This window comes from Meriones unguiculatus, chromosome 17, assembly GCF_030254825.1.
Source record: "Meriones unguiculatus strain TT.TT164.6M chromosome 17, Bangor_MerUng_6.1, whole genome shotgun sequence".
Taxonomy (NCBI): Eukaryota; Metazoa; Chordata; class Mammalia; order Rodentia; family Muridae; genus Meriones; species Meriones unguiculatus.
Window position 1 is genome coordinate 29556778 of NC_083364.1, and position 26422 is coordinate 29583199.

Here is a 26422-nt window from a genome sequence, read left to right on the forward strand (position 1 = left end):
TTAATGCTTACCTGGAAAAAGACCACATCTGCTTTCTTACTTCCAGAACTATGGAAATCTAGAGGATAGAAAGCAGAAAGAAAAGAAGTTTCAACAAGAATCTTTCACTTCTGCCAGGCTTCTACATATATATATATATTATATATGTGTGTGTGTGTGTGTGTGTGTGTGTGTGTGTGTGTGTGTGTATTCTGATTCATAACAATGTGCAAAATGGAAATCATCTTACAGTTGGGGTCACCACAACATGCAGAACTGTATTAAAGCATTGCAGCTTAGGAAGACTGAGAATCACCACATTACACCATGACTTAGAAAGCAGCCAGAGCACATGGGAAGCATTCTGGAGGCACAGTCAGGTAGACAAAATGGATCAGTGGCTTTGACAAACACAAAACACCTCGAGACTGCCTGTGTGCTGAAGATTTCTTCCTCCTCTTTGTTCTCTTCACTAGCAGTTCTTGACTCGATAACCTAATTAAGTCTGTTCCTTGTTTCCTATAATTAGTGTGTGCTTCTCAAGTTTTCTCAAACACACTAATGTCTAGATTAAATAAAATATAAAGCATGTATCAAGCTTTGAATATGTGACAATTGGATAATGCCATGAGGCATACAAAACATTTTCATCTATCCTTTAAGAAAAGATTTATTTTTTTATTTCTGTATGTGTATATCTTTATGCATGTATGTTTGTGGATGGGTGGTAAACAGGGTGCTGGGGGAGAGCATCTGAGCCCTAAGACTGTGGCTCTGGCTGGTTATAAACTAACTAGTATTTATGACATGCCCATGGCTTCTATGTAGCTCCCAGTTACTGACTAAACTAAATGTCACAAACCCTGAAAGACTAAAGAATTGACGTGGTGGTCACAGAAGTTTTATCGAATGTACAAACATATTCAGAAGGTTCGGGAAGAGAAACAAATTCAGATTCTAATTTATAATGAGATTCAGAAAGGAAAATTGATTTGTCCATGCTACACTAATGACATTTTGCTCATTGCACTTTATTCTCCTTTTTTTTTTTTTAAATATTTTCTCTATGAGCATAAGTTACTGCTGCGTGGAACATTTCTGGCTATAAATGTATGTATAGTCACCATAATTGTCCCAAAGACGTTTAACAGAAGAGAAGACAACCAAAGACTTTTTTCCCCTACATAATATCTTTATTAATTATTTGGGAATTTGGTACAGTAGACGCTAATCACACTCCTTTCCCATCACTGCCAGATCCAGGGACTAACAAGCCTTACCTTAAATGCTGCCATTGGAGTGGATACTCAATTTTATATTTCTTCCCAATTCCATAACAGATTCTAAAGCTCTGGGAAAGGTCATTGCCATGGTTGAAATGGTCAGATATGTAACAAAAATATCGATTTTGAATTTTATCTTGACTTTCATTCAAGGCTTCCTTGCATAAAAAAACAAGTGTACTTGTTAGGGAAGCTATCTTGACAGATTTTTTTTTTCCATCTCTTTTGGATAAACAAAATAGCACTTGGTGCATAAATTGACATACAAAGCAGTAAATAATTGCATTGTGAAAGTTGTTTTAATTGGCTCAAGCCAGAATAATGCTCCACAAATGAGCAAGCATGTATTCATAAAGTTTGCTTTTATTGCTGGAACAGAAAAAAATACCCCCAAAATGGGAAAAAGACAAGGGTATGACCAGAATCAGTACACCATCTGAGAAGGGAACTTCAGAGGCTTGCTTATTTTTACTTTCCTCTCTTTTTTTTTTTTAATTTTTTCTCTTATACTTTTGGGGCAAAGGATTAAGTATAAAAATGTTGAGTTTCAGCTTTCAAACACAATCATTAAATACCTAAGAACTGGGCAGTGGGCTGTGCCAGGTGCCTTTCTTTTTTTTCCCTAAGACACAGCTTGGGATCAGCCGCATGATGGTGGGGCTGTGTATATGTGAGACTGTTTACACTCACCTCTGAGTGAATAAACATTCAGAAACCACATGATATTCCCAAAGGAATCCTTCCTTAATACAGGAAGTGACAGCATTTTGAAGGCACCACAATTAAGCTCTGGTTTCTCAATTTCAAAATCCCAGGATTGAATTTCTAGAAGAAATGAGCTGAGGGCTCAGGATGCTTCATGGAGTTGCTTAGAATTACAGCCAACCTGGTTCTAAGGCTTGTTGAATGCAGAGCCCTGAGCTTGGCTTAACCTCCAGGCACCTCTCTGCATCCTGAGCCGGTTGAAATCATAAACCCTGAATTCTGTTGGACACTCTGAAAAGCAGACGCTAGGAACGTGACAGTTCTTTTCACTAATGACACACCCCTCTGCCATGACTTCCTGCCTCATATTCCCTTTCGAATTTCCCTTACTTTGCATTTGGATTCAGCTGATACCAGGCCTAGGTTAGATCAGACAATGGCTTCTTTCTGCACATTAGGAATCAGGTGAGTTTAGGAGGAGAAGCAGGCAGGGTGTCCATAAATATCGGTGAGACCCACGCTGCACCTTTATCAGGTAGACTTTGTGTAGGGAACAGAGGACCAGGAGATGCAAGAGAGGAGTGGCTGACTTAGGAAGGTGAGGAGTTTGAATGGTCCTTGTGTCTCTCAAAAGGCATAGATGTCCTATCATTTGACAGATCGTATGTTTTTTCTTAGTTCTTCCTTCTGTTTACTGCTCTGTTTAAATGATGCCTTCTCGGGGATGGAGAGATGGCTCAGAAGTTAAGAGCACTGGCTGTTCTTCCTGAGGGCCCAGGTTCAATTCCCAGCACCCACATGACAACTCACAACTGTCTGTAACTCCAGTTCCAGAGGATGAAACACTCTTACACAGATACACATCCACAGAAAACACGACTGCACATAAAATGAAATACTACTAATACTTTAAACGGTGGCTTCTCATCATCTCCTTTCTTTGTCTCCCATCTTTAATGTGCTTGTCTATGTCCCATTGTTTGGCCCCTCTTTCTTACTTGTTTTCATCATAACCTCATCATCAGGCCAGGGCCTGTATTTCCAGCTCTGGCTGCTGTCCTTAGCATGAGGCTAACATTTCCCTGTGGATACTTAACAGCCTTGTTACCTATGCTGTTTGAAATCAAGTCCACTCTTTTTCCTCCTATATTCCTTAACAGTTTGGTTTAAGGTAAGCCACTCACCTCAGTAGAAATTGGAGGGTTACAGTCCTTTGCCACATTTCTCTTGCTGATTTATCTAACAGAAATGTTAAATCTAATAAGAATCTCCTCCCCCTAGGAGATCAGGAGAAGGCCTTAGGATTTGCTGGGGGAGCACCGAGGGGCAGTCTCTACTGTCGCGATGGAACCCGTGGTCTACTGAGGTTCCCTATGCTACCTTCACTGAACACCCTATGAAAGACACCAGTGAGAAGTTCCTTGAGATCTGCAAGGTAGGTAGTTCCTTGTCAAATCTTAGCTCTGTTGGCGAAGCTGTGTGCTTCTAGGAGATGTTATATCTTAAAAACTGCTAAGAGGCAAACTGACATTCTGATAGAAATGTAATGCCTCCAGGGGTCTTTTCTGAGACTGACACTCCACCAAGGACCATGCATGGATATAACCTAGAACCTCTGCTCAGATGTAGCCTATGCTAGTAGCTCAGTAACCAATTGGTTTCCCATAGTAAGAGGAACAGGGACTATTTCTGACAGGAACTCAGTGGCAGGCTCTTTGACCTCCCCCCCCCCAAAGGGAAGAGCAGTCCTGCTAGGCCACAGAGGAGGACTTTGCAGCCAGTCCTAAAGATACCTGATAAAACAGGGTCAGGTGAAAGGGGAGGAGGTTCTCCCTAAGCAGTGGACTTGGAAAGGGGCAGGGAGGAGATGAGAGAGGGAGGGTGGGACTGGGAGGGAATGAGGGAGCGGGATATATCTGGGATAGAGAGAATAAAATGTAACTAATAATAAAAATAAAAATAAAATAAAAAATGCACAAAAAAGAAATGTAATGCCTCTTTAGACACTTACATGAACAGTATAGCTATTTCATAGATACCATTTATATATTATATTTGTGTAACCACAATGTGCCCCTGCTCTTTTGCTATCTTCTCAAAGAATATTATAAAAACTGGACTACTTATATTTGCCTTGGCCATACTTATTGCAAGAGGGTGATTGTGACTTTGTCTGTACATCATAATTGTTGTATCCTGGGGAAAAATATGGAATCGTGTGAAGTATGTTTTGTCATACTGGCTCTGTGAAGATACAATATGAGGTCCTTTCTTTTCATGGGAAGGTCTTGGTGATCCCATCTGTAGAGGGAATGTGCTGATACTACTCTTCCTGCTGATCATCTCGTGGACTGCTATCCACTCAAATGGATAACATGTTTAAATGCTCCAAAAAGCACAATGCAGTGTGTTTTTGTTTTGTTTTGTTTTGTTTTTACCTTCAATTCTCATCCTTTCAGATTTTTAACTCTTCAGTGACAGAGATAGTCCCTCCTTCTGTTATATTATCAATTCCAGATAACTGAAGTTCAGGGACACTCTACGTAGCTAGGAAGTAAAACAGAATTGAAATTCAAGATTCAGTGACAAATCAAACTATTTTCACAAAACCAAATACCCATATCAGTTTGAGCATATAGACTGAGAATTTGTGGCCTTTTCTTTTTTCATGTTTACCTTGACATCTGTCTTTTACTTTAATATATAATAACCCATTTAGTATAAATTTAAAACTTGGTTGTTTGAATCTAGAGTCCTGTTAATGGGACATTAAAATTCTTGCATTATTAAACACATTTGTGAAAGTAAATTTGCGTGGTATAAGTGAATAAATTGGTAAGCACCTTCCTGCACAAGCTCTTGAGGCACCATGTCTGTGAGAAGAAGCTAGATGGAGTCTTACGTTCCCATGACATAGAGATAAATTGGCTTCAGCCCTTTCTACTCCAAGGAGAAGTTAGTGGTGTTCTTGGGATTCATGCAGGGGTTCAGGGTTTCATGGTTGACCCAACTACTGCAGGCACTGAATTAGTTCAGGGCTCATGTTGCCACATTTCATATGCTACCTGGTTCACAATCCCTCAGCCAAAGCATCAATCTCAGCTGCCAAGCTGACTCTTTACCACCTAGAGCCAATGGAACAAAACAACATGAAAACCAAGAGCAGAGCTCTAATGTCTCCACCACAGCAGACTGTAAGAGCAGACTTGCTGAGGGAATCTAGAGCCTCCACCTCATCTTCCCCTCCTCTTCAGTTCACACCCTCCTGCAGCCTCTGCTTTTCACTGTTACTATGAGTAGCAATGCAAGACATATATTAAGATGCCTGTTAATCTAGACTAAAGAGCCCAATAATGAATTTTCTCAAGGGCATTTCCTTTCTTTGAAGAAAAACTGTCTTATAATCATTAAAATGATATACATTTTTGTATTAGGAGTTGAATTTTATTATTAGCCAATATAAACACTAACTGACTTAGTTATTACATATTTTACTTCCTGGGACAAGCCTTCTCTTATTCCTTGTACCTGAGGCAGTACCTACTTATTTCAAAATGTCCTTTGCTGGAAGAAGTTCATAATGAATGATTAAGGAATATGTTCTATGTGCTACAGAGAAATAGGACTTTGTTTTAGTCTGTTACATACAGATGTAATCAAATACATTTTTTCAAAGAATATGAAAGTAAAATATTGAAGGGAGTTTGAATCATTGCTTAAGTATGTATGTAGATGGGAGATTAGAGTATTGCATTAGCACTAGAGCTCTCTCTCTCTCTCTCTGTGTGTGTGTGTGTTTGTGCATGTGTGTATATGAAGTGCATGCACAGCTATATAAACATTTTGAATATTAGTTGTTTGTTTGATTTTTAGTCAATCATATTACTTTATAGCTCTGTTAAGTGTGTTGATTTTAAGATTTTTTTTCTTTCTGTGAGTGTACAGAAAATAGAATTTCTTTCAGAGGGGTGGAGTAAGAGGTTTTTTCAAGGGATGAAAGTGGACAATGACCAAAGGGGACGTGCCATAGGGCACAACCTAGAAGAATGAGTTTAGGTCGTTGTCAGAAAGACCATTGCAAGATCATTTCCTCTTAAACTATTCTGGAGTCCAGAATCTTTTGGTTGTTGTTCCTGGCACCAGCCTGAAACTTTCATTTGCTAAAGTCAAGTCTTACTTAAAATTATCCCCAAATGAAGCCCTCTGGGAAAGCAAATGGACACCATATGGAGTGTGAGAGGATAAGTCTTTGATCTAGGTCTTCGCTTCTTTTTGTTAGTGGTTCATATGTCATAATATTATATGTAATTAGGGCTTTATCCAGCACTGAGTTAGTGAGGCTTTACTGTACTAACACAGAGAGGAGATTTGGAAAGGGCTACTTTGGTGAATCTTGAATACTGGTTATGTGACTATTTTCATGTAATATGAGATTTAAAAAAAAGGATTGAGATATTTTCTCATATTCTCTTATTGATAAAATAGGCAGAAAAGGGAAATGGGAGAAATGCTAAATCAAATTCGGGAAGCAATTCAACATTGTGTCACACACAGGGGAGAGAGACTAAAGTTGAGTTACACATAGTCAAAATGTTCAAATAATTTACAAGCTAATGAACCAACCTATTATTAAACAAGATTAAACTTATTCTTTCCAAGAGCATTTGACTCAGAATCCCTTTCTTCACAGAACCTTTTCTGGCATTCACAGACTACAGGTAGAATTGTTGCTAAGGATACAAATAAAAATGAGATAATATTTGAGCAATGTGAAAGGTAGTATTTGACAGAAGAGGCAGGCAAATAGGAAAAGATTTAAAAATGGAAACCAACTGACTGAAACAGAAGTTTGGTTCCAGTGAAAAAGACTGAAGGTATTTCAGCTCATGTGTGATCTTAGGAATTTCCCTGATGTGTATATATAATGACTTAGATAATAGAAATAAGAGACCAAGTAAGTTAAGAGTGATAGTAGGGAGTAGGGAAAATTTTAATTACTCAGCAGGAAGTTAATCAAAAGCCCATATGATATAGAAAATGGTAGAGAACCTAGGATGCAGTAGCTCCTGGGTAGTTAGATGGTAGTTACACTAACTTGAATGGAGATAACCATGAATGGGAGAGGTCAGTTTAGCTTATGAGATGTTATGCTCGAAGCATCCACGGAAGAGTCAGGCAGCTTAGAAGTTAGGTCTGAACTACTAAAGAGAAAGTTGAACTGGAGATAGATAATTCAGCTGAGGTGACATTATAACAGGGCAGAGAGACGGGGGTAGTTGCTTAGGGATGCACTTGAGAAAGAAGTGTGCATAGACACAGGTGTCCAAGTTCAAATTTATACTATCTCTAACCATTGTCTCCTAATAACATTTCTATAATGGGTTGTAAAAAAAACTTGGTAACCCCTGTTACCATCACAGCAAAGGTAGGTCACTTCTGGGTCTGGCAAACACGGAGCTCAAAAGGCTTCTTTCCAGAAGTTCCTCATATTTGCCCACCTCAAAATCCTTTGAAACCTGCACATGTGCCATGCTCTGCACTGCTCACAAAACATAAGATACTAGATTATTTTGCACTGAACATACTTGCATAGTACACAAAAATAATCTCATGTGACTATATCATTTTACTTTATCTTTATTGCTTAGAGTGTGATATTGTCATGCAAATCAACTTATAAAAATCTGTGAGGTAGGAGTCAGTATCTTCATGTTAAAAGTCAGGGCACTTAAGCACAGGGATTAAGTGAACAAACTAAGGCTATACATTAATAAATATACACCCACACCTTAACAGTTACTAATATTGATGGAACTTGGTATAAACCTACAGGGCTTCTTTGCATGTGTACATGTAATGCTGTGTGTGTGTGTGTGTGTGTGTGTGTGTGTGTGTGTGTAGTCTTCAGAGCAAAGAGTTGGGGTGAATCTGATGAGAATGTAGGTCAGAATGATTGGAAACTTCTTGTATAGAAAAGAAACTCATCCCATTCTCTGTGTTGTCTTCATACACAAAGTTACCCTCGGTTACAGCCTCCACACAAAACAATTCCAGGTAAAATGTGCATGAACAACACACATTTTGACCAGCATTGGAAATTGCCAAGTGGTTTCACATCTTCAGCGTTGGACAATTTGCTCTTCATCCGTGCCTGGAGGGGCTCCCTCTACAGAGAAAGGTTGAAAACCTGTGGCCTGCAGGCCTGGAAAACCTGCTGAGCTCAGGAATGCAGGTCTGCAGGATGAAACCTGGTCTCTTTGCCCAGTATAAACAGGAAGCAAGTGATGGTTGTAATAAAGAAAACTGAGATTCTAGGTGGGAACTGCTGGCAGACAACACCTGAAGCAAGCAGGGGCCCAGGCACTCAGCTGGTAAATAATTGCTGTAAAGTCAAGAATACTGCACCTCCTCCCCCAGGAACACTGCTGTGCTTCGCCCCAACCAACACAGCCCCTGTGTAACTGGAGTTGTTAAAACTTGACCCTCTGTTTTTGAGACAGAAATAAAAGCAGGGGACAGAGGTGGGTGTGTAAAAGCTTTTAGACAAAAGTATGTGGCTGGTGGCATTCATATCAGATGACACAGCGTTCTTGTCACAGAGATTGAGCTCAGGTGCTTGAAATGCTCAGGAACCAGCTTGGGGACGTGGCCTTTTGTCTGCCACTCCTTTAAGGAGCAGCTTGTCTCTGTAAGCATGCCTACCCTCTTTGAGAGTGTTCCAGACGTGGCTGGGAATGGAGTGTATCTAATGAAGTGCAGTGCGTTGAGTATGAAATAGTGTCAATATTTTCTTTCCAGCACTTAGATTCCGAGACCACAGGGGATTCTTAAGAAATGATGCTTACAATGAGAGCTGAGGAAGTCTTGAGTAATCTAGTTTGACAATGATCTCTAAGAAGGCATTCGTGATCACGGTCATGGCAAATGGAAATGTTGAGATTGATTGTTTCACCTTTTAGGAGACTATGATTTATTTTTATTTTTTTGATGATGATGGTAATGGAGATAAAAGATCTAACATTTATTGTTTAAACAAGACAAACTTCTTAATGGTTTTTGCAACGATTTTGAATCCCAACCATATCTCACTGTGCTCCCGTGGCCCCTACTGTGACATATGGGCACATAGGTATTCTTTTTTTCCCTCTCTCTGTCTCTCTCTCTCTTTCTCTCTCACATACTTTGCCTGTAAATTTTATATTATCAGTGTAATAATTTTCAGGAAACGAGAATATGAAACTCAGGAAAGCTTAATAATTTACCCAAGGACATTCAGCTGCTGGGTACCTTTTATATACCTTAACATCTTTCTAATCCCACAGTACTTAATGCTACATATATTGTGAAGCTGTATGTCCTGTAGTTCAGTGAGACTTTTTTTTTTTAATGAGTCAGGATCTTGCTACATAGCTCAGGCTGCCCTTGGACTCTTTATCCTCTTGATCTGGGTCTCCTAAGTATTGGCATTGCAGAATGCACTAGCCTACATATTAAAAAGAAGGGACTTTTGATCACTAAAGGATATTTAGCTATGTCTCCTTTTAGTTGGTCCAAAATTCTCAAGATATGGCAAGAGACGGCATTTTAAGCAAAGGAAACATGACACAAAGCTACATGTTACAAAGCTATATGAAAAATTCTTAATGGTTCAGTTCATTTTGTATGAAATTTAAAGAGAGAGGGTGTGTGTTTGTGTGTGTGTGGTTGTGTGTGTGTGTGTTTTCAGAGGGAAGGGTTGCGTGTAGATAGGATGGGAATGGATGTCAGAATGAATAGAGACTTCTTGTGTACCTAGCAATTCTAGAGGTGTCTGAGGGACAGGGATTACAGAGTATGCTCTATACTTAAAATGTAAAAGATATTCTCTCCCCCATAGGAAAAAAAATGTATTTGATTTCCAAATTCTAATAGCCTCACAATGGCTTACTATGTAAACGCTACACTTGAAACTCTGCTTAGAAGTCCGGTTAATAAATTTGAGTGGATGTATCAGTACAATGCAACAAAATTTACCATTTACTACCACCGCCACCACTAGTAGTGTGTGAGTGTTTTACTCACATCTCTGCATATCACAGAGCTGCTGGATGCCAGAAGTGGGTGTCAGATTTCATGCAACTGGAGTTACAGATGGTTGTGAGCCACCATGTGGGTGATGGGAACCGAACCTTCCAAGAGCATTAAATCATCCCAAGTGCTGAGTCAGGATCTCTCTCCAGTCCCAGAAGAAAAGAATATTTTTAACTGGGTATATGCAGGGAGGCGTTATGGAAGTGGGAGGCTTGAACCTGGTTTTCAAACATAAAAGAAAAGTGAAAACTACAAAACTTTGTGGATTGAATTATGGACAGTACAAGTTAGATAGCAGTTCAATGTTTTCAATTAATAAATCTCCTTTTAAAGTAATATGACTCTAAACTAAGTATAATGAAAGGAATAAAAATATCACACTGGTTTGGGTAAAGAGATTGAAGCGGTTTACCTGCGTGGCTTGAATTTTCCTTTACAACTACTCGCCTCCAGCCCAAAGTCTCCTCTTACACAAACATTATTAATAACAGTATCTTTTTGCTTTCAAAAGAGTGATTTGTAACTGTATTATAAGTCCTTATCCTTAAAGCACACACAGCGTAGTTTCCATTTCTCATCAAAGAAGCTTCTTTTTGGAACAGGTGGAGACTTTTACAGAGATTCACAACTGGCCAAAATGGAGAGAATAAGTGTCCTAGGGATGCTCAATCTCAGTTTATACATCTGCAACACAAACCATACACCTAGGGCTCAGGGAACACTGGGGAAGAGAAGAAAGATGGTATGAGCCAGTACCCCAGGATGCCTGCTTCTAGATGGTGTCTTTCAAACATGATAGGAAATACATATGCCTGAATTTTTCAGAATTTAAAGTGTGTATGTGAGTGTGTAAACCAAGAATACGTGGCTCCCTCAACAAGACATCCATAATGGTATCAGTTGACATGCTGACATGGATAAAGGGAAATTCCAAAGGTCTTGGCTTGCTTGAAATGGTCAATGGATGCAGAGAGAGGGGGGACTCTGTTTCCTCCAGGGACCAGCTCCCACATAGATTATCCAATGCCAGGTGGTCAGCTCTGGATATGTAGACATACACACACTGCTACATGGACACAAAAATTGGCTGCATATATATACAAGCATGTGTATCTGTGTGGAACAATAATAGTTAAAGAAGAGTCCATAATAATTAAAGACTTAGGGAGGGAAGAAGAAGCATGAGGAGATTTTGGAGGCTGTGGGGAGGACAGAAGTGATACAGGTACAATATTCATAGATATAGTTCTCAAAAAAAAAAGGAAAATCAGTAACAAAAATTCCACATTGCCACTCAGGTATTGTGTTTAAGGAACATGGTTTGAATTTATGGGATTCCGTATTTTCTCTGTCTGTGCCTTTACAATAATGAGAGGCATGAATATTTTCCAGGTGGCTTGTGAAAGACACAGTCCCCATCTCTACGCTCTTTAGAGCTTTCTTAACTTGCTGAACCTCACTTGTTTCTACCCATGGGAATCTTGCTAATCTTTAAAGATTGCTTAAGGGTCTCCTTTTGACATCATCCTTCATAACCTTTAATTATGCATGATGTTTCCCCTTTCGTGTTCATAGGTATTTTCTGTCTCTTTTCCTGCTTATTATAATGACTTCGCATAGTAGTAACAGCTGGTGTATTTTGTAGACTACTTTGTAGCCAGTTGTCTTTGATGGCAGAGTTTTGTCCTATTTGGTCTTTCACATACAGTGTCCAACGAGTGTCTAATTCATAATAAGTTAACTCCTTAATGTTGTACAAGTTAAGAATAATGAAAAATAAATAAGGCCGATGACTTTTACTATGTGCATTTTTAATTGGCTGTATATTATAGTAACAACCACCCAAAAGCAATGTCAACTCTTCTGAGAAGCCACTCATGTCTAAGAAGTAGGAGCTCCTGGCCCAGTGGGACCATCTACCTCACTGGGGACTGACTAGGGAGGGGATGATTAGGAGCTGCCCTTGGAGTCACTAACTTTCTACTTCTCCTTCTGTTCTGCAGTTGTCTGGGTTCATGTCTAAGCTTATTCCAGCTGTTGAGCGTGCTCACAAGAATTCTGCCGGATCTGGAAGAGGAGAGGAACTGATGGTGTTAACCCAACCCATCCTGATCGAGACCTACACTGGGCTCATGTCCTTCATTGGAAACCACAACAAACTTGGCTATTCTCTTGCTCGTGGGAGTATTGGCTTTTGAGACTCTTAGTACAAAGTACATCATCTGTAGATGACCATTTGCTTAAATTCACTACATTTTTTTTGAATTATAAAAGTCATTTTCAAATAATATTCACGGGACTGACTTACTAGTGTTTTAGGAAGTCTAAAAGCTTGGTTAGACTGGTAGACAATTTAAGTCTCAAATGAGAGAAATTGAATTCTCTTAAAATGAGAATAAAGACTTCTCATCTCATTTAATGTTGTGTCATGAGCACCTAATTAATATCTCTGAACAGAATCCATGATGCAATCTAAATTTAAATTTGCTAAAATTTAAATTTTTGTCTTTGTATTCCTCACATACACTGGGACTTTCATCATCTTAGTTTTCATCCCTTGAGTCCTGTTTTATTCTCACTGGGCTCTCATTGGATCTGCTATTACAGCTGCCATTTATGGGTGCATTCCAATTTATACCCCATATATATATATATATTTATTTATCCCAAGATTCAGGCTCTTCCTTATGCCAGTCATTCCTATGCTAGTGTTTCTAACGCCTCCTTGCATTCAGCATTTCTCTATATTTTTTGAATCCATACCTGAAACCTACCAGTTTTGGCTGGTTTGAATTCTATGTCAAATGTGTCCTGTTACAGTAATATATGGATATGCAACATAGCATTATATCCAAGCTTAAAAATACATTCTTCTAAGGCTAATACATTCTTCTAAGGCATTAACATAGAGCTTGCCCAACTTGTACAAAGTCTTAAATTTGATTTTTAACACTGAAAAGGAAAAGAAAAAAAAAAAACAAATCAAAAATAAAAAGATACCCACAGCTTCCTCAATTCCATCCTTCACTGATAGTGTTGGATCAAGTCTTCAGTTGTTATCAGGCTTTCTTAATTAGGTTCCTACTCCAAGGCTTTTTTCGTTAGTCATGCAGCCTCAGTCCGTTCCTAAAGCACAGTTTGAGCACAGCACTCTACAGTTGGTCAATACTGTCCAATAGTTCATTCGCTTTTGCATTGTTATTTTTCAAGTGTTTTTTAACAACATGTCTTCAAATGAAATCTTTGTGGCCTGTCAGTAGGAGAAACAGAAAAAGTGAGCATTCTATGGTTGCAGTGGATATGGGACTGGCTTCCTCCTTTGTTGGGCTCAGGATTTCAGTGGATTTTGACTGACCATACCATTTCAAAACATTATCTTATTTCATTCCATACTCATCTCTTTTTCCTTTTATTTCTTTTTCTGTCCACCTGACTTAGCTCTCACTTTGAAGAACCTAGGACAGTATTGCATTTCTTTTAGTTTCTTCTTAAATTAAAATATTAAGTCTTACCTTTATTTATTATAGAAGTTCTGAATGCCAATCACTATAAACATTATTACAGGATGGTTTTTTGCCTCTCCTGAGATCCAGAAGTGAGATACTTATCTTGATATTAAGGTTGAAAAGTTTCAGCTATTTTATCTCTGTCTCCCCTGAAGTTTACTTTTACAGTGTCTCTTTTTTTGAATCCTTGCTTCCTCAGATTCAAAGACTTGGGTACAACCAGTTATCAATTTGGTGCACACATTCAAAACCCGAACTTGAATAGTTCATGAATTGTTTCATGTTGTTTACTTCCATTACTATTTTGTTCCTTTCTTCGTCCCTCTTTGTCACACCTACTTCTTCCCCTATGATGGCAAATATTGTTCAATCCCCTAAGGCAAGGAACTTCTATTGAGACTGTGAGAGGAAATGTTGAAATCCTTAGCTGTCCTGTCAACAGTAGTGGAATGAAAAGTCATTCAATTGTTCTGGCAGTGCTTCTGAAGCAGGCATTATTGGCAAATTATTTTAATATTGTTGCATGAAAATCTCTACATGCCTCCAGGTAGTGGCATTTTCTGGCAGAAGCCTCTGAAATGCCCGGCCTGTTTTCTTGAGTTGCCATTTAAGGATCTCTCTGTGACTTCCCTGTGCATGTCTGTCTCTCTTATAAAGCTCAGCCAGACCTTCCTACGTGATGTCTATAGGACACAGTGTAGCATCCTTAGAGAAAGCTACTCAGGATAGACAAGAAAGAAGAGAGGCTGCTTAATCCTGAGATCTAGCCTCTAGGTTTCATATGATGAAGACTGAGCACAGAGCTTCCAATAAAATGTTCTCTGAAGGTATTTGGACAAGATAGCTCACTAACTAATAAATGGGCTCTAGACAGCGCAGTTATCCATGAGTGAGAGGTCTCAGAAATTTGAGTAACATTTCCAGATAAGCAAGAACATCATTTCAGATTCAAATATCCAAATATGGAAGGGTTACTTCTTTAAGTATGGACCTTCAACTCGATCTAAAGATGACTAGATACCATGTACACTGTGAATTGCATTGGTGCAGTACAGTATCTGAAAAATCAATATAATCCTTTAGGGCTGGTAACTTGTTATTCTCTAAATAACTGTTGTTAAACATTTAGATAATGATATATCTGCTTTGAAAAGAACTTAATCAGTTCTGTGATTTCCTATATAATTACTTTAATTTCCTTAATGCTTAACTTTCTAATATCTAAACTGGGGACAGTTTGTGTTTATTTTCCAGACGTGGGAGCCTCAGTGAAATGGTGTCAACCCTCTCATTGACACAAAACATTGAGTTTCTGCCTATATAACAGGACTTCTACCAAAGACCATGGAGCCTTAAGAACAACTCCATTCAATTCCCAGCCCGAATTATTTCTTTGTCACATGAAGCTGCTATGATTTGATACTTAGTGATTCACTGGGTTCTTTGTTCTTAGGCTCAACTGACAGCCACAGACCAGGGGAGTTGCATGTTCATGTGGCCTTGTTCCTCTGTCATCTGAAATGTTCCACTGGTGTTTTCCAAATGAGAATTATCGATCTGTTTTGAAACTGGACTGGATATAACTAAAAACATATCATCACAAACCTGTGATACTTCGTGGTCTTTTTCTTTTCATGTGATCTTTGTTTCATTCAGTTTTTCCCAATACAAAAGTTTTGCTGAGGCTTTCTTCAGAATCTGCTTGAATTCCCACAGATCGAAACCTCAGGATCTTCTGATATGTCTCACATAAATTTCCTACTATTGATTCAGAACAAGTGCTATCTATCTGCTAGCTGTTTCACTGGAAAACATCTGACTGGTGTAGTGTAGTTTAATTTTCCCTGCCAGGATGCAGGGACCTTTGGAAACTGAAGTAATGATGGCACATTTCTTAGTTTATGAGGATGGGCTGATAATGGTCAACATGCCTGACATCCCAGTGATCAGTTGGACCATTTTGGTAGCCAGACTTCTGCCTATCCCTTAATGTAGGAAAGAGAAGCTAGCTTATATCTTGGCTGCTTGCAGATTCTTTGCCTTGAGACCCAGTTTCATGAAACGTTACTGAAGGAGCCAATTTACAGAGCCTCAGGCTAAGGAAGGATAGAAACCTTCCAAGCCAATGCTTTCATTTTGCAGAACATAAGCACAGGTCTAGAAACTAGGGAAAAAAAGGAAGAAAGAAAGAAAGAAAGAGAGAGAGAGAGAGAGAGAGAGAGAGAGAGAGGAAGGAAGGAATGAAGGAAGGAAGGAAAAAAGAAGGAAGGAAAGAAGAAGGAAAGAAAAGAGAACAGTAAATTCTTGGCAAAATTGAGATTAGACTACGTTTTCCAGTTCCTATTTTTGACCCACTGCTCTGTCAATATAGTACCTTCATTCCCAGGAACAAGTATTCATTGTGATCCTTGTATCACACAGCTGGGTTAACTCTAGAGTGAGAAAACAATAGACCATAGTTGTTTAGGGGGGATTTCCAGAAACTACCTTTATTTTCTTAAAGGCTAAGGTCACTCGTGGAACACTCTGACTTCCTATCTGATCAAAACGCCCAAACAAAGCTGCGGAAGCCAACAGAGCCAGGAGATGTTTTGTAAGGTTGCTTTACCTCTACCTGGCATTTCGTAGGGCAGCAGAGAGGGCAAAAGTATTAAATTCAGGCTTAAAAGCTCCTTAGAAATTCTTTACACACAAGAGACCACGTTGGAGAAAAGAAGATGACTTATGCCAACGGGAAGAAAGAGAGAGGCTAATGCCTGCGGTTTTCAAAGGTTAAGAACAACAACAAAAAAAACCAGCCCAAGTATTTGCAGAGCGATGAATGCTCACTGGCTTTTGGCCAACAATTATACAAGGGCTTGTGCCCACATCCTGTAGCTGTGGTTTAGGGACGCTGCTCATGAGTGACTTCTTATGCTCAGTGACAGGAAACTTTAGTCACCAATGTGTAAACTCACCTTTGGTCTGCACCTCCCACAATGAGCTCCAAAGGCACTTTGGGGCCAAGCCTCTAGATTTTCTTGCAGATACCAATCCCTGGAAGCCAAGGAAGAGCTGCATTTGAAAGTGATTGCAGCTGGATCAATAATTATTCTTTCTGGTTATGACAACCCCTTGGGATAATTCTGCAGCCATAAGGGGGAAGTGTGATATTGTCTGCTAGACTCTCTTTAGCCTCCAAGTCTAAGGCAAAAAGTAAGCTACACATCACTTCAGGGATGCAGCCAAGATGAAATGTGATGCATTAAGCCATGAGGCTGCTTTTCCACCACTATTCGATGCCTCATGCGCTCTTACACTCAAGTCAAAGATTTCTTATCAAATGTTTAAGAAGTATCCATTTTGGTGACATACCAGATGGAATGTGCAAGCTTGGATTAATTCATTTTAATGCATATATGAGGTGTCTTCATGTCGCTTTATGTGTGTAGAAAAGTGCTGGACTTTGATTCTTCACATTGTCAAGTTGTTTTGTATGTCACGTTCACAGTGCTATCTCAGGAGAATCAGAAATTTCTTTCCTTTCTGTCCTTTCTGGAACTGTTTTGAAAAAGACCAAGGGGGCTTACATGTTGTCTTGTTCAGCCTGCTGCTCAGTTCAAGGAAGCACTCAAGCATCTTAAGCAGGGAGATTGCTTCTGCACAATATTTCTGTGCATAGAATCCTCTACACCCCTTCATTTTCACTTCTGTTTCCTTTTCTCTGCTTTTCTTTTCTTTTCCTTTTGATATATAGTACTGAACTCTGGCCTCCAAGCAGGCCAGAAAAGTACTTCAACACTGAATATCTTTAACCCAGTCTATTTACTAAGGCAATTAATTAATAATTAATTCTCCCAGTAATAACCTACATCACCATGATTTCTCTGACTGTTGGACTCAAATCTTGCTTTTTGGAAATGTATTAAGACAGTGTCTGACATGAACTCAGTGGCTGGCTCTTTGACAACCTTACCCTGGGGATGGGGGAGACAGCCTTACCAGGCCACAAAAGAAGACAATGCAGCCAGTCCTGATGAGACCTGAGAGGCTAGGGTCAGATGGAAGGGGAGAAGGACCTAATCTATCTGTGGACTAGGGGAGGGGCATGGGAGGAGAAGAGGGAGGGAGGGCAGTATTCGGAGGAGAGGGAGGAACTACAGTTGGGATACAAAGTGAATAAATTATAATAAAGAAAAAAAGAAAAGTAAAAACATAAAAAAAAAAACAAACAACAAATAATGTCATCATAGCCTAGGCTGACCTGGAGCTCTCTACAAACCTCCAGCTTCAGAGCCTGGGTGATGAGGTGACAGTCATGAGCTGCCTTACCTGACCTAATATTGTTAGCTGCCACTTTCTTTTTCTTTTTTCACCCTAGAAGATAAAACAGAAGGATTGAGTCCACCTGGAAGGGTAGCTTCCAAAACTAGATGAAGAACTATAGGCAACTAATGACTGTCGGAAGGAGAATTAGCCTTTCCTAGGGATGTAACCCTTATTGATTGTCTAATGCAGAGTGAGTAGCCTTGTAGCCACATACACATAACTGAAAAACAAAAAAACAAAACAAAAAAACCCATCAGATTTTATTCTGTGTGTGTGTGTGTGTGTGTGTGTGTGTGTGAGTGTGTGTGTGTGTGAAATGTGACTATCAACTTGAGATGAGGGGAAAATGAGTGAGGAGAGTGTTTTAATTCTATTTCAATTAAAAATAAGTTTGAAAAAGGCATGAGGTTAGACAGAAGTTTAGCTCTGGGGAAGACTGATTCATATAGCCCTCAATAGAGGACATAAGGCATATTCATAGGCTTGCTCATAGTCTTATAACAGGATGCAGAGACAATGGTGGTGGAAGATGTGTAAACATGATACAAAGATGGTGGGTGTGGTTCTCCAGGTGGACCTGCTCAGGGATCCAATAATGGGATGGAAAGGAAAATAGGCAATATTGGTTTCTATCTGGGTTGCATTCAATAAGCTTCTGGGTCTCCCTCACTAGGGAAGCATGCTTAGAGTTATTCTTTTGCAGTGAACATTTCACCTTTGAGGGCCTGTCTTCTTACATCTAGTTATAATAAACTCAAATGTAGGAAAAAAAACACACTTTGAAGAAGATCTACTTTTTCCGGAAAGTGCATGCTTCGAGGGAAGGATACATGAAGCGCACCTGTTCTCAACCTATAGGTCACGAACCCAATGGGTCACCTAAGATCATCAGCATATCAGATATTTGCGCTGTGATTAATAACAGTAGCAAAATGACAGGTAAAGTAGCAATGAAAATAATTTAATGGTTGGGGTCATCCCAACATAAGAAACTGCATTAAAGGGTCGCAGCATTAGGAAGGTTGAGAAACACTGATAGATAAGATTATGAGCATCACATCTGCCATATTAGGGCCATTGCTCCTCATCTCAGCCCATGCTTAGTGTAAAAACTGTACTCTTATTTCATTCTTTGCTCTAATCAAATTAAATGCTTTACTGCCTATTCTATTACCATAGCCCACTTAAAATCTTTTTTTTTCTTTCAGAAATCTAAGATCCAAGACTATTGTTGCAGTCAGGGCCACTATTATACCGGTGAGCATCTTTTGCCAGGCAGGTTGTCACTGAAGTTCACAGTTGGGTAAAACTGATGATCTTCTCCATCAGTAGTGTGCATAACAACTTCCAACACTCTGAAAGCTAGCTAGTGGGTATGATTCTTCCAAATCAGCACCAGCTTGATTTTTCAACATTCTATGACTCAACTATGTGGTGTTTTCAACAATATGATCTTGCTATCAAGTTATGAAGGCAATAACTTCAAGAACATTAGCAATAGCTTATAACTTTTGGGGGCCTACATTGACTTCATTGACTAATAATTCTTAATGAGGTGGTCTATTCCTGGCAATGGGCCTGATGTTTTATAGCTAATGGTGTCTAAGGGGGCATTGTACCCCTCTTATAGGGTAGCTTCATTTAAACTCTTTTTTTATGTGTGTATTCATAGATATTTTAGGAAGCTTCTACAGGGGTAGATTTCCATATGACATTTTCAAAGGCATTTAGTGTTTGTTACCCCTCACCATACTCCCTTGTCTTCCATGTCCTCCCATCTTCATACTACCTAAACTTTTCTGCTCCATTAGTCATGATTGCTCCTTTATAACATAATCAACAATCTTTCTCCTCTCCTTTGAAAGCTCCTCTCATGGTCCCTTAATAATTTTCCACCATTATCTAGTGCTCCTTATCCAAGAGATTCAGGGATGACTTAACATGGGTATATCAACAAATATTTTCCACCACATAAATGGACTCCAGAAGAGAAAGTACAATGTCACCATCAGATGAAAGATGGGCTTTTGACAAAACTCAAGATCTTTTTATAATAAAAGACCCAGATGGACTAGGCATATCTCAGCTCAGTAAAACAGAATGCAAGCCCACAGAAAACATTATGCTAACTGGAGATCAACTCAAAGTATTTCCACTAAACTCAGGAATAAGAGAGTCATGACTTCTCTCTTTGTTTTGGTTCAATACAGTGCTTGAAATCTTAGCTAGAGAAATTAAATTAAAGGAGACCCAGGGAGAAGTCAAAGTATCCTTATTGGCAGATAATCTGATCAGTATATGAAAGATCATAAAGATACCTACAGAGAACTCCTAAAGCTGATGAAAAACGTTCACTAAAATACCAGAGTACAAAATTAACAAAAAGGTGCAGTAGCCCTCCAATACACCAACAAAAATACACACCAAGAAAGAATTCAGGAACCAATCCATTCATATGAACCTCAAAAAGGTATCTTGCAACGATGGAAACAAAATCTGTATTAACCAAGAAAGTGAAAGACTTGTACAGTGAAAACTTTTAAGGCATCAATAAAGAAACTGAAGATGATACCAGAAGATGGAGAGATCTGTCATGTCCTGATCGGTAGGATTAATATTGTAGAAATGACCACTATTTCCAAAAGCAATGTGCAAATCCAATGCAGTTTCCAACAAAATTCCAATATATTTTTTCACAGGAATTGAAAAATAATCTTAAATTTTATATGGAAGTACTAAATACCCTGTAGAGCCAAAACAATACCAAATGAAAAAAAAATTGGTATAGGTATTAGTATTCCTGATTTCAAATTGTATTACAGAGCTGTATCAACACAGACACAATGATCAGTGGAATAGCACTGAGGACAAACACTTAAGCCCACACTCCTACACCTACTTGATTATTGACATTGAGGCCGAAAGCACAACTGGAGAAAAGGTAAAAGGTAGCATTTCAACAAATTTATCTGTTCAAACTAGATAACTACATGTAGGAGACTGAAACGAGATCTTTATCTCTCACCCCTGAACACAACCTTAACTTCAAAAGATCAAGGAAAGACCTCAAAATAAGGCACGATATCCTGAATCTGATTGAGAAGAGAATACACATCAACTGAATAGAGGCTTTGTAGTTCAGGCATGAGACCCACCCCATGGAAGAAAACCAACCCCTATCACTATCAACAATACACTGGTATGCATGCAGATAGGAGCCTCCTAGAGTTGTTCTCTGAGAGTCTCCATCCAGCAACAGTTTGACATGGATATTGAGACTCACAGACAAACACTGGGCAAAGCATAGGAAGTCTACTGGAAAGAAGGGGGGAAGGATTAAAGGCCCTAGAGGTGACAAAAGCTCCACAAGAAGAGCATCAGCCAATCAACCACGGCCCAGAGGGTCCTATGTAGTCTGCAGTACCAACCAAGAACAATGCGTGGTCTGGACCTACACACTCTACATATTAGTAGCCAATGGGCAGCTTAGGCTTCATGTGGGCCCATTAGTTATAGTAGTGGGCGATATCTCTGACATGGACTATGTTGCCTGCTTTTTGATCACTTCCCCCTGATGGGACTGCCCTACCAGGTCACAGGGGAGAAAGAAGAACTCAGTCCTCATGCAATTGGGTAAGTTGGAGTGTGGGGATAGGGGCATGCTGAGGAACAGCGGAAGGGGGATGTGGAAGGGAGGGTGGGACAGGGGAGGAGAGGAAGGAAGGGCCTATGACTGAGATATAAATTAAATTAATTAATAAGAAATTAGAAAAACAAAAGATTAACAATTGAAGGCAGAGGCAGCAGATCTCTGGTGAATTCAAGGCCAGCCTGGTCTACAAATCAAGTCCATGACAGCCAAGGACAGCCAAAGCCCCACACAGAAACCCTGTCTTGAAAACAAAACAAAACAAACAAACAAAAACAAACAACAAAAAGACCAAAAATTGATAAACTGGACTTGTGAAAGTAAAAAGTTTCTATATAGCAAGGGAATCCATCTATAGAGTTAAAAGGTAGCCCTCAGAATGGGAAAATTGATGACCAGCTATACATCTGACACAGGGTTAGTATCTATAATATACAAAGAAGTAATACAACTAAACATCAAGAAAACAAACAACTGAATTTAAAAATCAAGGCATGAACTAACCAGAGTTCTCAAAAGATGAAACATAAATTGTTAAGAACATTTTAGTTCCGTTCCCCATTTTTTTTTTCAATGCAGTTTATTCAGGAACATTGAACAATCCTCGGACCCCGGGGAAAGCCAGCCCACATCTTAAATAGCCTCTGGGTAGCCAACCCAGGCGTGCCACGGGGGCAATGCAGATAGGTCCACATACATGGAAGCAAGCCAGATCCTCGGCCTTAGCCAAATGTGGAGTTGTTCGTGACAGAGAGCACTCACCATCGGGAAGGTGGAAGGCGGAAACCAGCTCCATCTTTAAGGCATAGCATTCCGCAGCTCTCTACAGTTCCCCCTTTTTGTTTTAGACGCATCAGGCAAGAGTAGAGGTCTGATCTCTAATATTAGAAATAAATTGGGACTTTGTACCGATGTTCATTTAGGTGTCATCCACCCAAAGAGCATCAGACCCGTCTGATACCTTTTTCTCAGAGGTGGGACCTGGGGCATCAACCCGCAGCTGAGAGTGGCCATTGTCACAGTAAATTCTACCGGAGTGGACGCAGGACTAGCCACAGGATTATCAACATGGATTGCTGCAGCCATGAATCATCTGAAGGAATGGGCGGGCATGGGAGTGTTAGCAGGCCTTCTGGTGTTGGTCTCCTTGGTTTGCCTGTGGTATATATGCAAGATTAGAGTCTCACAACAGTGTGATGCAGCCATGATCATTCAGGCCTTTACAGCCATTGAAGCAGGACATTCTCCCCAAGCATGGTTGGATACCATAAAAAGCTAAAATGATACGCTCAGGATGCGAGGCTAAGCACTGCACTCAGGGTCAGCCGCTTTGGACCCAGAGAAGAGCATGTCTGATTGCATGCGGGTTGATGCCGTTCCCCATTTTTTAATTGGGTTACTTGGTTTGTTGATTTTCAGCTTCTTTAGTTCTTTATATATACTGGATATTAGCCCTCTGTTAGATAAACGGTTGGTGAAGATTCTTTCCCAATCTGTAGGCAGTCGTTTTGTTTTGATGACGGTGTCCTTTGCTTTACAGAAGGTTTTCAGTTTCATGAGATCCCATTTATTGATTTTTACTCTTAGAGCTTGTGCTGTTGGTGTTCTCTTCAGGAAGTTGTCTCCTATACCAATGAGTTCTAGGGTATTTCCCACTTTTTCTTCTAACCGATTTAATGTGTCTGGTTTTATGTTGAGGTTTTTGATCCACTTGGACTTTAGTTTTGTACAGGGTGATAAGTATGGATCTATTTGCATTTTTCTACATGTAGATATCCAGTTAGACCAGCACCATTTGTTGAAGATGCTATCTTTTTTCCATTGTATGGTTTTGTCTTCTTTGTCAAAGATCAAGTGTCCATAAGTGTGTAGGTTTATTTCTGGGTCTTCTCTTCAGTTCCATTGATCCACCATTCTGTTTCTATGCCAGTACCATGCAGTTTTAATAACTGTTGTTCTATAGTACAGCTTAAGATCAGGGATGGAGATACCTCCAGAACATCTTTTATTGTAGAGGATTGTTTTAGCAATTCTGGGTTTCTTGTTATTCCATACGAAGTTGAGAATTTTTCTTTCCAGGTCTGTAAAGAACTGAATGGCAGAGAAACACTTAAAGGAATGCTCAACCTCACTAGCCATTAGGGAAATGCCAATCAAAATGACCCTGAGATTTCACCTTACACCCATCAGAATGGCCAAGATGAAAAACTCAAGTGACAACACATGCTGGAGAGGTTGTGGAGAAAGGGGAACCCTCCTCCACTGCTGGTGGGAATGTAAACTTGTACAACCACTCTGGAAATCAATATGGTGCTTCCTCAAACAATTAGGAATACCACTTCCTCAAGATACAGCCATACCACTCCTAGGCATATATCCAAAAGAGACTCAAGTACACAATAAGGACATTTGCTCCACCATGTTTGTAGTAGCTTTATTTGTAATAGCCAGGAGCTGGAAACAGCCCAGATGCCCCTCAACTGAAGAATGGATGCAGAAATTGTGGTACATCTACACAATGGAGTACTACTCTGCAATGAAAACTAAGGAAATCATGAAATTTGCAGGTAAATGGTGGGATCTGGAAAGGATCATCCTGAATGAGCTGTCTCAGAAGCAGAAAGACACACATGGTATATACTCACTCATATAGACATATAACACAGGATAAACCTAGTAAAATCTGTACATCTAAAGAAACTAATTGAGAGAGAGGACCCTGACTAAAATGCTCAATCCCCATCCCGAAAGGCAAAGAGGATGGACAACAGAAGAAGAAGAATACAGGAAACAATCTAGGAACCTGCCACAGAGGGCCTCTGAAAGCCTCTGCCCTACAGACTATCAAAGCAGATGCTGAGCCTGATGGCCAACTGTCAGGCAGAGTGAATGGAATTTTATGTAAGAAATGGGAAATAGCAAGAGCTGGAGAGGACAGGAACTCCACAAAGAGAGCAACAGAACCAGAAAATTTGAACACAGGGGTCTTCCCAGAGACTCATACTCCAACCAAGGACTATTCATGGAGATAACCTAGAATCCCTGCACAGATGTAGCCCATGGCAGTTTAGCGTCCAAGTGGGTTCCATAGTAATGGGAAGGGGGACTGCCTCTGACATAATCTGATTGGCCTGCTCTTTGATCACCTCCCCCTGAGGGGGGAGCAGCCTTACCAGGCCACAGAAGATGACAATGCAGCCACTCCTGATGTGATCTGATAGACTAAGATCAGAAGGAAGGAGAGGAGGACCTCCCCTATCAGTGGACTTGGGGAGGGGCATGCGTGAGGAAGGGGAAGGGAGGGTGGACCCAGGAGGGGCTTATGGGGGGATACAAAGTGAATAAAGTGTAACTAATAAAAGAAAAGAAAAAAAGAACATTTTAAAAAATGTTCAACTTCTTTAGATAGCAGGCAAATGTGAATTGAAACTGCCTTGGGACTTTGTCTTAACCCAGTCAGACTGGCTAACAAACAACATAAAACAAATAACAAAATTTGGTATGTATGTAGTGAAAAAGGAACACTTAGTCACTATTTGTAGAAGTGCAAACTGGTGCTACTGCTAGGAGAACCAGTGTGCAGTTCTCTGGAAAAGCTATGGGTAGATCTACCATATAATATCATGATGGCAGTCTTGGGCATATACCCAAAGTACTCTATGTCCTTCTACAGAGACAATTCCTCATTCATGTTCATTGCTGCTCTATTCACAATTGGCAGGGAATGGAAACAACCTAGATGTTCACCAATGAATGAATGAATGAATAGTGAAAATGTGGTGGTACATTTACACAACTTAATAGTTTTCAGTAGTTAAGAAAAATGAAATCGTGACATTTTCACGTAAGTGAATGGACCTTAAAACGATCATTCTGAAGGAGGCAAACTAGACCCAGAAAGACAAACACAGCATGTTCTTTATCATCTATACAAGTTTGCTTCAAATTTTTAGATATATATGATTAAATTCCAATAGAATCTTCTGAGGTAATGGAAATTTCCAAAATTCTTCATTCTGTGCTGCCCACCGCAGGGACCAGTATTCATAAAATATGGCAAGTTTAGGTTCCACCGAGAAACACTGTCTTGAAAACAAACAAACAAATCAACCAACCACAAAACCCAAACAATTATTAAAATTATTATGTTGTAATTAATTATTATGTTATAATTACAATTATTATGTTGTGATTAACTTAAATTGATAAAAACCACATATGTTTGGAAACTATCTTAATGAGCAGAATAGGTATGAAGACAAAAGATGGTAATAAAATCCTGAATGGCAACAATGCAGAAGAAATGACATCTCTATGATCCTTCCCAAGAATGTTTAAGGAAATACAAACATTTTGAATTTCATGTTTTTGTACATTTCATCAAATAATTAAGAAAACCAGATGCCAAAAGAAATTGTGTTCAAAACCCACAACTTTTCAACCCAAATCTGCCTTTCAACTCAATATAAGTCATTTTTATAAATGTATTTATTTATTCACTTTACATCCTGATGGCAGTTCCTCCATCACACACCCCTCCCTTCACTTTTTTCTCTCCTTCTCTGAGAAGTGGGAGGTCTCCATGGATACCAACCCACCCTGATACATTAAGTAGCTGCAGGACGAGGTACATCCTCTCCCACTGAGGCCAGATTTTGAAAGTTATTTCTTTTTGCTCTTTTGAGTACTTTAATAGCTGAAGTAATACTATTCCTATGTATGTATTCATTTATATCATACATCATTTATTGATTTCTTTCCTGAGAGAATGACTTAGTTTATTTATATCCCTTTTCTTTTTTTTAGCTTCCCATTTGTTTGTAGTCATTAGGATGATATAATATACATTTATTTCTATTTATTTATCAACTTTATTTGCTATCGTTCCCCTCACTATGGAGATACCTACCAGTGAGATTAAA

General features: G+C 39.4%; 1 protein-coding gene across 1 annotated transcript in view; it reads left to right on the forward strand.

Annotated features, from left to right (window-relative positions):
• The window catches only part of Tprg1 (tumor protein p63 regulated 1), a 130104-nt gene extending 117072 nt beyond the window's left edge, over positions 1 to 13032 (forward strand). The window contains exons 5-6 of the mRNA XM_021659201.2: positions 3249 to 3402; positions 12041 to 13032. Coding sequence (XP_021514876.1) covers positions 3249 to 3402; positions 12041 to 12235 — 349 coding nt within the window. The 3' untranslated portion in view covers positions 12236 to 13032. The remainder of the gene's footprint in view (positions 1 to 3248; positions 3403 to 12040) is intronic.
• The last annotated feature ends 13390 nt before the right edge of the window (positions 13033 to 26422 follow it).